Here is a 14861-nt window from a genome sequence, read left to right on the forward strand (position 1 = left end):
GCCTCTCTAAACTATGACACTTTCTACCTATGACTTTGAAGACAATGAGAGAAAAACAAGTTTGATTGTTACAGCTGACTCCTGTATAATGAGGGGTGCTGTACCCCATGCAGTAGAAAATCTGCCTATAACTTCTGACTCCCCAAAACTTAACTACTAAGAGCCTACTGTTGACTGGAAGTCTTACCTACAACATAAACAAGCGATTAACACATATTTCATATGTTTTATGTATTATATATTGTATTCTCACAAGAAAGTAAGCTGGGGAAAAGAAAATGTTATTAAGAAACCACAGGGCAAAGAAAAATACATTTAAAGTACTTTACTGTATTCATGGGGGGGGGGAAATTCCGTATATAAGCGGACCTGTGCAATTCAAACCCATGTTCTTCAGGGTCAACTGTACTACTGCTTAAATATTAAACATAAAGGTGCCCTCCAACACGTATTTTATAAGTTTAATATTAGTGTGTAGAGATGTTCATAAAGGTTTAAGCAGTATCCCTATTACTGTCTATCTATAGTTTACCTGAACTGTTTCCAAAATCCTCTGGGCACATAGTACTGTAGTCGAGAAGCCGCTAAATGACCAAAGATGACTTGAAGGTGCCTTAGAACTCCAATATTATATTCTTTCCTATCTTCTGTTTTACTCAATGCTGGTTTGTCTTCAAATTGTTGAGGATATCCAAATACATCATCTCTGGGATCAACATTGCTCTAGAAATGAAAAAATATTAGTAAGTTAATCCAATTTTAAAGTACAGTAAAATATGTTGAGACAAACACCAGTCAGTGAACAAATGATTAATCACTTGTACTTCTATTTCTTATTTCCAAAGCACTTAACTTCCAATTTATAAATTTTAATTTACAACGTAACTGTTTATCCTCACCATTTCACAGAAGAGTTGTCATAAAGGAATAATCCTGACTGTATACTGGAAAGGCAGATAATAAAGGCAACACAGCACAGTAGGGTGTGGTGTTTCACGCAGACCGAAATGGACCCCAGTGCAGGCACTGCCACTGAGAAGCAGGCTAACTTTGAGCAGGTCAGCTACTTCACATTTTTCTTTTTTTTTTTTTTAAAATATTGATTGATTGGTGTATGTGAGAGAGAGAGAAAGAGAGAGAGAGAGCTCGCGAGCACACAGACAAGCAGAGGGAGAAGGAGACTCCCAACTGAGCAAAGAGTCTGGTGTGAGACTTGATCCCAGGACCTTGGGATCATGACCTGAGCTGAGGGCAGACGCCTAACCGGTTGACTGAGCCACCCAGGCGTCCCTACTTCACATTTTTTTTTTTTCAAGATTTTATTTATTTATGTGACAGAGAGACAGCCAGCGAGAGAGGGAACACAGCAGGGGGAGTGGGAGAGGAAGAAGCAGGCTCCCAGCGGAGGAGCCTGATGTGGGACTCGATCCTGGTACGCCGGGATCACGCCCTGAGCCGAAGGCAGACGCTTTAACAACTGCGCTACCCAGGCGCCCCCCTACTTCACATTTCTGAGCTTCAGTTTCCTCATGGGGATGTGTGGCTCTGGGGAGGATTCTGAGGTGCTCAGAACTATGAACAGTTAATAAAATATGCATATTAAGAGTAGTACTCTTCAAAAAATGAGGCTGGAAAAACTAGATATCCTTATGCAAAAGAATAAAGTTGGACTCCTTCCTAACACTATATACAAAAATTAACTCAATACAGATCAAAGACCTGAAAGCAAGAGCTAAAATTATGAAATTCTTAAAACATAGGGTAAAAATGTCACAACTCACAACACTGGATTAGGTGGTAATTTATTGGCTAGGTCAGCAAAGGCACAGCTAAGAAAAGAAAAATGAGACATACTGGATCTCATGAAAATGAAAACCTTTTGTGCCAAGAAACTGGAACCCTTGTGCACTGTTGGCAGAAATACAAAACGGTGCAGCCATTGTGGACCTTAAAAAATTAAAAACAGAATTATCAAATGATCCAAAATTCCATTTCTGGATATATGCCCAGAAGAAGTGAAAGAAAGGTCTTGAAGAGAGATCTGTACACCAATACTCATAGGAGTACTATTCACAATCACCAAAAGGTTGAAGCAACCCAAGTGTCCACTGATAGATAAATAAAACAAAACGTGGTCTGTCCACACAGTGGAGTATTATTCAGCCTTAAAAAGGAAGAAATTTCGGACACATGGTACAACATGGCTAAACCTTGAGAAAATTATGTTGAGTGAAATAAGCCAGTCACAAAAAGACAAATATGATATGATTCCACTTAAATGAGGTACCTAGAATAGTCAAATTTGTAGAGATGGAAAGAGAACTGTGGTACCAGGGACCTTTGATATAGAAACAGGGAATATCCAGTTCCTGTCCATGAGAAACTTTCCGTCCAGGGATGGAAACAGTAACACAGGCAAAAAGCAAAGAACCAAAAAAACCCTAAAGTGCAGTGGCATGCCTAGACAACACAGAGCAAAGGTACCATAAGAGCAAAGATGGAAATAAGTTTTTCACCTTATTTGAAATTGTGTATTTTGTCTGCCTTGTTTACTTCTTGCCAGTACAATTAGTTATCTCTCCCTGTGCTTACCCTCAATATCCCAGAGATGTGATGGGCTACAGAACTAGAATTTCAATTTCCACTCGGAGGAGTGATTCTTAACTGGGTATAGGTGTAAGCATTCCCACTATTAGCTTTTTAAAAAAGTAAACCATGCTCAGACCCTAATCCCTGGGATGATGCGTTTCAGTAGATCTGGGGAAGAATTGGGACAAGTCTATGTTTCAGAAGTCCTTTAAGTATTAAACTACCTCAGAGCAAATAGCTGTGGTGACTGAAGAGCGGGAAGGAGGAAAGAACCGCTGAAGATATTTACAATTAGAACACATTCTGGCTTCTCTCTGCAGTTCTCACCAACACCATGAACAGGGAAAGATAAAATAAAAAGAAATACAGGATGGATATAAACATGACCACAACTAAGTCTTGCAATATTCTCTTCTTTAAAGAGCTGTGCCATGGTAAGGTCAAATCTCATCCGCCACTACAACCTAACTTTTCCATAGCTTATTGTGCAGTGGATACTCAGTTGGGAACCTAAATTTTGTCACAAAACCATGTGACATTTGAAGAGAGAAGCCTGTTACCTAAGCAAGAAGAACTATGATCTGGGGCAAATGTAAAAGCAACCTAAAAGCAAGCACAGATAATGAAACTGGCATAGTACACAACTTAGCATAAATTAGTGGAGATATATTTTAATATATCAGGTAGAAAAGTGAAAACATAATTTAAATTGTTATAAAAATGAAGATCCTTATCATTATGCAAACTCCAAATTATATTAAACAGTTCACACACAAAAATTGAGTATGTGAACTGCTGCTTTAAAAACACATAAACCATCATGAAAATTAACTGTAGTATAAAAGTCTGGTAGCTAGTGAGCACTAGATTATGTCAAGATATAGCAATCCATGCTGGGAGACTCCAGCTTTATTTTCAAATATACATCAACAAGTCCAATGAAAGTACAACATTCTGTGAGAGAAAATGACAGTATCTGGTAGCAGAATTTCAAACAGAAAACAGAAATGCTAAATAAAATTTACCTCATTGTCCTGCTTCTCATCCCCAGACATATCATCATCTACATCACTACCTGTGCCTTCAATTGCAAGAATACCGTTCCTGATGGAGGGAATCATGTAAAGTTGCTGAATCACAGAATTCATGTAACAAGTAGCACCAGCATTTTTCAGCCCCACAAATCCTTTAGGTGGGCGGGGTCCAACAGGTGGCAGATATTCCCACTCTGTAAGTGCTTCACAAGCTGAGAGAAGGGAAAAGACTCTTGTAGCACGAACACAACCATTCTGTCCACTTTTAGCTCTATTAAGCTGATAAATTAACATTACCAACAATTCCACTACTTTTCCAGCCAGCTGAAGCAGTATACTGAGTATGCATTTCCCCCTCAACAAACTGAAGGTATGCAGCAACTTGCACCACGACAGGGATTCTTATTCTTACCCCACCATTTGAAAACCTGTGTTTCACCTGGTGTTGCTTATACAGAATGTCAGAAGCAGTCTCCTGAGATGGTATAATGCTAATTTCTATGTGCCCACCTTATTATTTTTATTTTTTAAAGATTTTATGACACAGAGTACAAGTGGGTTGGGTGGGGGACCAAGAGGGACAGAAGGAGTAGGAGGAGCAGGGAGCCCAATGTGGGGCTTGATCCCAGGACTCTGGGATCATGACCTGAGCAAAAGGCAGATGCTTAACCCACTGAGCCACCCAGGCGCCCTCTATGTGCTCACTTTTAGTTTTACTGTTTAGCCATTATGAACTTTAATTTTTTTCTACTTTTGTACGTTTTAAAAAGTGTCTTCAAATTCATTCTGACATGTAATGTTAATATAAATAAACCAACGTATTATATAGCTTGTTCAGTTTTAAAGCATCCTAGGATCACCCGGGTTCATAGCCAGGTTCTGTTGTTTACCAACTCTTTTCACCTTCAGTCAAGCTTTTGCTTCCTTCATAATTAATGTAGTAAGAGTAACACTTGCCTGCCTATAACTGTAATGTTATTTTGAGGAGCTAATGAAATAGTGGATTTGAAAGTTCTGTGAGAATTGTATATCACCATGTCTCCCTTTACCTAGTGTAAACCTGGAAACAGTGTAAATATTATCACTGTCTATGGGACTGGTTAAATAAATTATAGTATACTGAATTGAAAAGTATATAGCCAATAAATGGAATTAGGCAAATATGTATATGTCGTATAGGGAACAACTGCCGATATATTAAGGGGAAAACAAAGTGAAGACACTGTGTATACTATATGACAATCTGTGGTTAAAAACAAGAAAAACTAAACCAAAAAAGATTTCGTATGTGGATTTTCCATACAGCGATGCTCGAAGGACAGACACAAACTGACAATAATGGTTACAGAGCTATCAAAGGGGAGCCGAGACTAAAATGGGCAGGAAACATACTTCTTAGTATGTAGCTTCTTTGGTACTTCAAATTTTTACCATGGAAATGTACCATTTAAAAAACAAGCAGCCTTTTTGTTTCTGCCCTCTTCGAGCCTGTGAAGGGATACTCAGAACAGAACTTCTGAAACAGCAAATATATCCGGAGGGCTGTGGTCCAAGGCCACTTTCTGTTGGCTAGCAGTGGGGTCCTCTAAAACCAGAGTGAGCACACAGCTCATCTTAAAACTGAAGGTGTTGATTGCCCAAGATGAAACAATTCTATGTGGGCAAGAGATGTGCTCCCATGTACAAAGCTAAGGACAACACACTCACTCCTAGTGGCAAACTGAACAAAATCGGATGAATCTGGGGAAAGGTTACCCATGCCCATGGAAGCAGTGGCATGGTTCCTGCCAAATTCCAAAGCAAGCTTCCTGCTAAGGCCACTGGGATACGGAATCTGTGTGATACCGTATCCCTTGAGGGTATAAGCTTATTGAAAATAAAATGAATGTGTGGATTTGTTAAAAACAAAACAAAGCAACCCTGAACAAACAAAAGACTCTTCTTTAAAGTTCAAACAAAACAAAACCCCCACCTTACTATATATGGATTTGGTAGAATACATAGCTAATGGTTTAACCTCTTAAGCAGTTTAATCGGAATCTCCTAAAATGTTATTTAAAATGTCCTTATATTCTGAAATACAACATATCAAAAAATATTTTCATGTGTTTTTAAAGATTTACTATAACCAACTACGTCCTTAAGCTTTGTAGATAAACACTGGTTTTCTCTTAAATTATTTGTGTTTAATTTCTTATTTCTGCATTTCCAGTCATTTAATATTGCCCTCACCCTAATTTTTAGCCTACAGTCTACCTCAAGGGCTTCATGTGAGCATTAACTGAGGACATGAAGTGCATTAGAATGTTATCTTCTCACATTCTAATCTTTAAAACCAGATTTTCTTTGAGCTCATATGAAAATAATATTAAAGAGCTTCTAAGTGAGGGCCTGAAAGGTTTTCCAAGGCATGCAACTTGAGTTTTAAATTTGAACTCTGGCATTCATTTTGACTACTTACTACTCTATGGTTTGGGTTTTATTCCAGGTTTGACTGAGATGAAATTTATTTTGCTAAAAACTCAAACTCCTTACAGGAGACATTTAACAAACACTTGAAAATTTTTCTACATCAAGGCTCTTTGCTTGTAATGGTGTTAAATTATACATCCATTTCCTACACATGTTTAACTAGTTGGTCAAAGAAGAACATGAGTTGATGATGTTTCCTAAAAAAAAAAAAATTAGGAAAATAGAATTTGAACAAATTAGAGAATTATCTGTCATCACAACACTGTATTTTACTATACTTACTAGTTATTGCCGTGCCAATATAATACATTTCAGTCAAAGAATCTACTATCTGTTTGAGATTCCTCACGCAGCCAACAGCTAATGCTACAAGTAACTCAAAACCAGCGTTAATGGTGGCTGGGGAGCTACAGACTGGAATTGCCTGTTCAGCGGGCAGCTCTCCGTTTCTCATATATTGCAGGTAAACATTGGATGCAGGAAAGATGAAATCATCAATTAATTCCTACAAGAGTTGAAAAAAGATTACATATTAGCAATTACATATGTTATATAATGTTATGTATTTATATAGTTATATTTCTATAATGTTTATATCTATAACACAAAAAGTTGTGTCTATATAAATTTATCTTTTTTAAGGAAAGAAAGAAATGTCTTTTGGGAGGAAATAATGTTAAATTACTTGTCAGAATTAAAGATACCATTTTATTTGAGAAAACTTACTTGGATTTTCTAATAAAAAGATTCCACTTCAAAACAGTATTTACTCCAACTAACAAATATACCAAATTTCTCTGATTAAGTATCAAGAGCAAGTTGACTGTAGTACTTAACATTTTAAATAAGTTTACTCCATGATTTTTTTAAAAGACTTTATTTATTAGAGAGAGAGAGAGCAGAGCGAGAGAGAGAGCACAAGCAAGGAAAAGGGACAGAGGGAGAGGGAGAAGCAGGTACCCTGCGATCATGACCTAAGCCAAAGGCAGATGCTTAGCTGACTGAGCCGCCTAGGTGCCCTATGTTTACACCTTTAATTGTATGTATACCAAACTAATTTTGAATAAAAATAACATGTACTAAAATGATACTTTTTGCTTCCCTGAGTTGACACACATGTGAAGAAAGTCATTAAAGAAATATGATAAACAAGATGCAGTCTCACAAACACGTCTTGTTTTAAATAGACCAATAAAGTGAAAAATTCAGATTTTCTAAATAAGAAAATTCAATAGCGTGTACTTACTTTATTAAATACATAGTACCTTATATTTTATTTACATACAAAATTTACAAACTGTATTTAAAAAATTACTGTAACCCCTATAAAGATTCTTAAAAAGCAGAAGACAGAGAAAGTCAAGATAATACATCAAAGACATGATATTATAAGCCAACCAGACAGATTTGGTAACAAACATTTATCCGGTCACGATATCTAGCTTCGGACAAAACTTACTTTAATGAGATTAGCACCTCCTTTTTCACAACCAATGTGATACTTTTTCTCAGGAGTCTGAAAGGCCAGTAATTCTTTTGTTACCCCAAGGTGGCCTTCCAAGATCGTCTCTTCAACACCGGTTTCACCTGTTCTTTTAACATCATCCTGCCAAAGAAAAAAATAACAAATGCCTAACTTATGGAAGGGAGGTAGGAGGGAGAGAGGAGCCACAATGAGAGAATTAGACATACATGAGGTAATTCCCCTAAACCTTTCCATTCTTTAAAATTTATATTTATTTTTTAAAATCAATCAATCATACAGTATAGCATTAGTTTCAGGTATACAATATAGTGATTCAACACTTCCATACATCACACAGTGCTCATTGTGACAAATGCCCTCCTTAATCCCCATCACCTATACCCCTCATCTCCCTCTACCTCCCCTCTGGTAACCATCTGTTTGTTCTCTATAGTTAAGAGAGTCTGTTTCTTGCCAAAGCTTTCCCTTCTAAGCATGATGAAGTTCTCTTCACAACTTTCTGAGGGCTATAAAAGCTACGAATCTATTTAGAAATAAATTCTCATACAATTCTGAGTAAAGAGTATCCAGTATTAACATCAAGAGTTAAGTGCTAGTCTATGTACACTAATTTTTGATGAGAACAATTCAAACGTTTTCGAAGATGAAAATTTGCAAAAAGGCCCAAGATTCTAAAATGGAAGAGGGTGAAAAATTAGTATTTCAAGTTTCAAGTAAAACAAAGTATTTTACAAAACTAGCTCTGCATTCATTCTGTGAATCATAAGTTACTAAGACCCACCATCATGGAGTATATTCTTTGGTCCTTTTTATTACTCTTTGGTGTTTTTCACTTAACCAAAATGCTCAAAACTACAAACTATCAATGAATTAAACATGCTATCGATACAATAAACACAGTATTAAAGGTAACTTACCCTAATTCTCTTAAGCCAATCAATTTCATTATTGAGAAGAACTTCAGCATTGGGTATGTTTATATTACTATTGTAAGCATAATTAAGAAGGTGTCTTAAGAGGGTGAAGTAGTCGCCCGAATGCTTAGCTCTCTCTCTGGCTGTGCTCTGAAACAATCAAGAAGAGTAATGTGAATTCACATGTCCATGCTGAAAAGCCACTTTTTAAAACCCTAGAGTTAACAGAGGACTAAAATAATATGGAAAGTTATGAATATTTATTTAACAAATATAGGCTGTTCTAACTTGAATATAAGCTAAAACCATAAATTCCTGAATGCCTTGTTTAAAGAATTAATCACATTGAGAAGCATATTAAAAAATGTCTCACCCCCAACACGGTAAAGAGCAGAGTAATGAAGAAAAGTAGAGGCCTGTGTCCCATGCAACATCTGGTGCACATTAAAAAGAACTGCTCCTGTGCCACCTGGCGAACAGTTCTGAAATAAAAATGTTTCACATTTAACATATTATTTGCACAAAGTAAAAAAGAAAGAAAAAAGAGATTCCAACAAGGGTCTCTCTTTGGGGGGTAGGGTGGGGTGGGATAAGGGTGAATTAAAAGTAAAAATACAAGGATACAAGGTAACGCCCCGGGAAGCCCGCAACTTAGAACACATGAACTTAGGCTGTATGGCAAGAACTATAACCTCAAATCATCATAGAAGAGTTTGAGGGATACCCTGTAACACCCCCTTCTTGGAACAAGCTGGAAATGCTCTACTGGATACAAGATGACCTACAGTGAGCCTAACAAATCTTTTGGGCTGTCCACAAATTTTTTACCCATTGTGCTTTGGAGCAAACAACTCTGTAGGAATTCTGTTGCAATTACAGTAAGGATGATGCTGCAATGTCCCTTTTATTACAGTAGTGGTTCCCAAAGCATGGTCCCCAGATCAGCAGCATTAGTATCACTTGCGAACTCGTTAAAAATGCAAATTATCAGGCCCCTTCCTGGACCTGCTGAATCAGAAATACTGGGGGTGCTACCCAGCAACCTGTGTTTTAATAAATCCTTTAGGTGGGGCGCCTGGGTGGCACAGCGGTTAAGCGTCTGCCTTCGGCTCAGGGCGTGATCCCAGCGTTACGGGATCGAGCCCCATATCAGGCTCCTCCGCTAGGAGCCTGCTTCTTCCTCTCCCACTCCCCCTGCTTGTGTTCCCTCTCTCGCTGGCTGTCTCTATCTCTGTTGAATAAATAAATAAAATCTTTTTAAAAATAAACAAATAAATAAATAAATCCTTCAGGTGACTTTAATGTGCACTAAAGATTGAAAACCACTGTATTATACAATATTCCACCATGACCCACAGGAAGAACCTGTCTCTGATCCCAGTAGTGAGAACTTTACCTGATCATTACGTATCCTTTAAAAAAAATTATATACTATATAGATCTCACTAGAGCAAACGTCGAAGAGGGTAGAGGATAGAGACATCACCTATTTACTGTTGTGCCTCAAGAACCTAGAATAGTGACCAACGTATAACAGGTGTGAAGAATCAGTTCAGTTACCAGATGCATAAATGCTGTTTCTTTTTAAGATAGTGGTCTGTCTCCATTAGAAAGTAAGCTCTTTCAGGGCAGGGCTTTGCTGATGCCAGAGTTTCTGATACCTGGAACAACACCTGACATATGGGGAGATGCAAGTATCTGCTAACCATTTGTGTATCTTATGGACACTGCAAACTACATTTCACGGAAAACTATCATGTTTCTGTCTTTGTGTTAGCCAACAGAGAGCTTAGAACCAAATTTATAGCTCAGTGTAAAGGACTTCACAGCATACATTTCATGTACTAACCTCCCTCTTGGATGTTTCTAGGTTTCTAGAAACCCGTACGTGGTCTTATAAAAACCAGGACTTTAGAATCAGAAGCCTTGTGGGTTAAATTTTATGGAACCCAAGTAAATTGAAGTCAGGAGTACCTAAGTTTTCTGGGGAGAAAGTCCGTAACTTTTATTAGATTTTCAAAGGTGTATGTCATTCACATTGTCCTAGTTTACTTTTTTAAAACTTAGGTATGCAGCCCAAATAAAGTAGGGATCTATAAAGCTAGTAATTGTCATTTCCTGATGAAATCTCCCTCATATATACAGACTTCTATAATGTTTTCAAAGAAACACGTGCCTATCAACAAATCATGTGGCCTGTACCTTTATGACATACTCAAAATCTCCTTTCTCACCACTTCTAATACCAGCCACTGTCATCTTTTATTTGGATTAATAGTCTGTTTTTCCTGACAATTATCTAGAACTTATTCTCAACAAAGCAACCAGAATAAACTCAAAATGTTAGTAACTAAGAGCACATCATTCCTCTGCTTTTCAAAACCCTACAATGGGATGCCCATCTCATGGTAAAAAAAAAAAAAAATCCATGTTGTTAGAATGATCTATGAAATCCCAACAAGCTACCCGTTAACTTTCTGACTTCATCTCCTACAGCTGCCTATCCCTCACTCACTGCTCCAGCCACACTGGTCTCCTTGCTGTTCTTTAACACATCAGGCATGTTCCTGCCTCGGGACATTTACATCTGTTGTGCCTTCTGCTTAAAACATGCTTCCCCCATTATCTACATGGATCACTACCTTCCTCTTTCAGAGCTTTGTTTAAAGGTCACTTTCTTAGGAAGGCTTCTCTACTCTATATAAAACCAAACTCTATTGACTCCCCACGACTCCTTATCACCTTCCTTGCTTTATTTCTCTCCATGGCATTCATCACTAACATACTATATATTTTCCCACACAGCTGCCCCTTCCCACTACCCATCTCCTTTAGTTCGTAGACTCCAGGAAGGCTGACATTCTGCTTTGTTTACTGCTATATCACTAAGTAGCTAGGATAGCGCCTGATACATAATATGTACTTGTTAAATTATTTACTGAGACTGCCCACCATATTAAAATAGAGCACTACTTAGGTCTCAGCATCAAAGTCCTTCTGTAAACTGAGTCCCACTAATCTCGTTTACAGTATTATCCGTACTCCTCTTTCACACATCAAACCAGACTACTCAGCTTTTCTCTGAAAGCACTACACACCAGGGATGGCAAACTCAAATGTCTTCATCAATGAGAGGTAGGTAATATAAAGGAGTTAAACAGCAACAGGCGCTAGAAGGGGCTGGAAAAAAATACAGCCACCTCAAGGAATTTAAATCCAATTGTGAGTGATTATAGTAAACTTAGGAGTGTTATGATGTGGAAACAGACCTCATCTAATATGAACAGAGGTCTGGGAACTTTCCAGAAAACTTACTAGAAAATGTGGCATTAACTGGGTGTTATACGCAACGAATGAATCATCGAGCTTTACATCGGAAACCGGGGATGTACTGTATGGTGACTAACATAATATAATAAAAAATCATTTAAAAAAAAAAAAAAAGAAAAGAAAATGTGGCATTAAACTTGAAACTTACAAGCAGCAGAAAGGGTCAAACCGCGGAGTGTTTATAAACCAAACATAAATGTTTAGCCCTAATTCAAAGGCAATGGGAAGGCACAGAAAGACTTTTTACCAGGTAAACAACACGATCATGCTTGGCAAAGATCACGTTGTCTGCAGTGTGGTCATAGGATGAGAGTAATACTTCAGTGGTGCAGCACTGGGGTGGGAAAATTAAAGATACTGCAGTTGTCTGGGCAATGGATGCTGGTTGCTTAGACAAAGGCAGAAGCAGTATAGAGGAGGAGGAAAGTGTATGGAGTCCAACAATACAGAAGTAAAAACAGCATAATGGGGACTGAGATTTTGGGGGAGCACCGCCAACCCCTATCTTCCATTTGTATGCACATATAAGTCTTACCCAAACCTGAGCTCACATGTTGCATTCTTCACAGAACCTTCACTTCTGCTCTTTCCAGGTAGAAAGTAACTTATTCCTTTTTTTGGGGGGGGGGGGGAAAAGTTTTTTTTTTTTTTTTTTAACAATAAGGGAGAGGGAGAAGCAGGCTCCCTGCTGAGCAGGGAGCCCGATGCGGGACTCGATGCCAGGACCCTGGGATCATGACCTGAGCCGAAGGAGACCCTTAACCATCTGAGCCTCCCAGGTGCCCCTCCTCTTCTAATTCCTAGAGCACTTTGCCTGTTATGACACTAATTTCTCTCTCAAAGTACCCTGAGGACAAGAACTATCTTATGTGACTTTGGACTTTCATTGCCAAGCACACAGTAAGGACTCACGTTAATTTGCTCATGTATTATAATTATACAGAGTATAACTGTGTGGCAGAAAGTTAGAACTCAAGAGGTAGGACTCTGTCCTATAACTTTAGCCATAGTTCCGTCAGCAGCAGTCTACTTCTGAGTTGCTACAGAATTAAGGGAGAAAACATACATGGGAAATGCACTATACATAGGTGTACTGGTTAGTAATATTATGCAAGTATAAACTATAGCTAAAGGGCAGCCCCATGTATGCAGCACCACAATCCTGCATCTGAAACCCCTGGGGCTGGATGTGTTTAGGGATTCAGATTTTAGAAAGGTAATGCCAACAAATTATGTTCAACTCAGGTTTGCTATCAAATTCTTACAAATTGGAAATAAGGGCCTTTGAACCTGAAAGGCAGGTGAGGGTCAGTACGAGAGAAGAAAATCAAGATACCTAAAGCTCAAAATGATCTTGATCTTAGAAGACCCCTTCTGTTGTTGAAGACAAGGCAACAGAGGCATATTTAGATAAAGTACTATCTATAGAACTTACTTCATTGTGTGAAATTTCAGGGAAAGGAGGAGGGAAATGGTTCTAATTCCCCGTAAGGGGGAATTTTCATAAAGGGTAGAGGGCAGAAAACCTGTAAAACCAAGTTCCTAATTTAGTTTAGATTTGAAAATCAATACAGAATAAAACATTTGCTACCTCTGGGTCTGACTTCACTAAAACTTTTTGGATAATCACCTTTCCTCTCCTCCTTCTCCCCTCTCCTCCTTCTCCCGACGTGTTATTAAACAGAACCAGACTCACTTAACCTGTTTATTTTTCTTCACATACAGGGTTATCTCATGATGATCAAGTCTTCTCAAGGAGATAACAAGCACAATCTTATGGGGGGGAGGAGTCCTGTCAAAGGATTTTCTGAATTTCAAGGAAATTACTAAGGAATTCTAAAATTAGTCCCAACTAATTCACTTTACAGTATCCCCTGGAATGAGCAAGTTATATCTATTCCATTAATGTACGTGGTTTTTTTTTAAGCTTTATGATAGGTTTTATTTCAGCAAACTTTATTTTGACTTTACATTAATTTCATCAGTGATTTCTGTCATTGCTGAATGGCATTTGAGAGAATAAACCAAAGTGAACATTTTCTGTCTTTTCACAAAATATATGTAAGACAGATTAATTACATGTAACAGTGACACTAATCAGAGCTCCAGTTTAAAGTGTTACCCCATGAAGGTCAGGATGAGAATGACATGAGGATGGAAACCAACATTTTCTACAAATCTGACTGACCTGCACAAAAAGGAGTCCGACAAAGTTTATGTCACTGATCAAATGATCCTGAATTGAAAACAAGGGCTTTATATAGTTGCTCTTTGTTCTCATTATAAAATGCAGAAGTTTTTACCATAACCCTGACTTGTGAATTTCATACTGAATTAACAATTTCTCTTGAAACAAACAAACCAAAAAAAACCCCTGGCATCTACATATCCAAGACAGGAGGCGAATGTCCTGTTTAACTGAAATCTTCTAAACCAAGTTTTTAAAATGGGCTAAAATATAGATCTCTTAGGTGAATCTAAGTTCTGAAATTAGAAAAAAAATTAATTTTACTTTGAGATTTAATGTTGCCATTTTGCAGAGACTAAAACCAAAGCTAGGTCTAGGCAAAACGTGGTCAAAGAAAATTTTCCTAAACATTATCATGCTATGGACAATAAATACTTGATTTCTGGGACAAATTCTGCTAGCATAAATTAATTTCTGCATAACAAAAGATCAAGTTTCTTACAATTAAAAAAGATACTTACTTGCTGTGACAGTGCAACAGTAAGTCAATAATGAATGTCTGCCAAGCCTTTTCTTTACTAAGAGCATCCAAGGCTGTCGGGATCAAGGCAAAACATAACGTCATCACTTCCAATGCTTCACAGCATACCTGTTCATCTTCCAAGTCTGGCTCATTGCCTGCATTGGTCTGTAAAATTATGGTCAGAGGCAAATTACCTAGAGATGCATTTTAAGAAAAATCTCATACGACTTCAAGTTAGTGCTTAAAACTTACAGACGCACTTAAACCATTTGGCCTCAGCTTCTCTACCTGCAACTTGAAAATCGTTTAAGAATAGTATGGAAAT

General features: G+C 37.8%; 1 protein-coding gene across 3 annotated transcripts in view; it reads right to left on the reverse strand.

The window, feature by feature from the left end:
* The window catches only part of USP9X (ubiquitin specific peptidase 9 X-linked), a 165401-nt gene that overhangs the window by 26014 nt on the left and 124526 nt on the right, over positions 1-14861 (reverse strand). For all 3 annotated transcript variants that reach the window (XM_040632858.1, XM_040632862.1, XM_040632856.1), the window contains exons 26-32: positions 14535-14701; positions 8869-8977; positions 8499-8645; positions 7555-7701; positions 6378-6600; positions 3615-3835; positions 533-723 (exon numbers count right to left, since the gene is read on the reverse strand). In XM_040632858.1, the coding sequence (XP_040488792.1) occupies positions 533-723; positions 3615-3835; positions 6378-6600; positions 7555-7701; positions 8499-8645; positions 8869-8977; positions 14535-14701 (1205 nt within the window). The remainder of the gene's footprint in view (positions 1-532; positions 724-3614; positions 3836-6377; positions 6601-7554; positions 7702-8498; positions 8646-8868; positions 8978-14534; positions 14702-14861) is intronic.

This window comes from Ursus maritimus (assembly GCF_017311325.1).
Source record: "Ursus maritimus isolate PB19 chromosome X unlocalized genomic scaffold, ASM1731132v1 scaffold_X1, whole genome shotgun sequence".
NCBI classification, from domain to species: domain Eukaryota; kingdom Metazoa; phylum Chordata; class Mammalia; order Carnivora; family Ursidae; genus Ursus; species Ursus maritimus.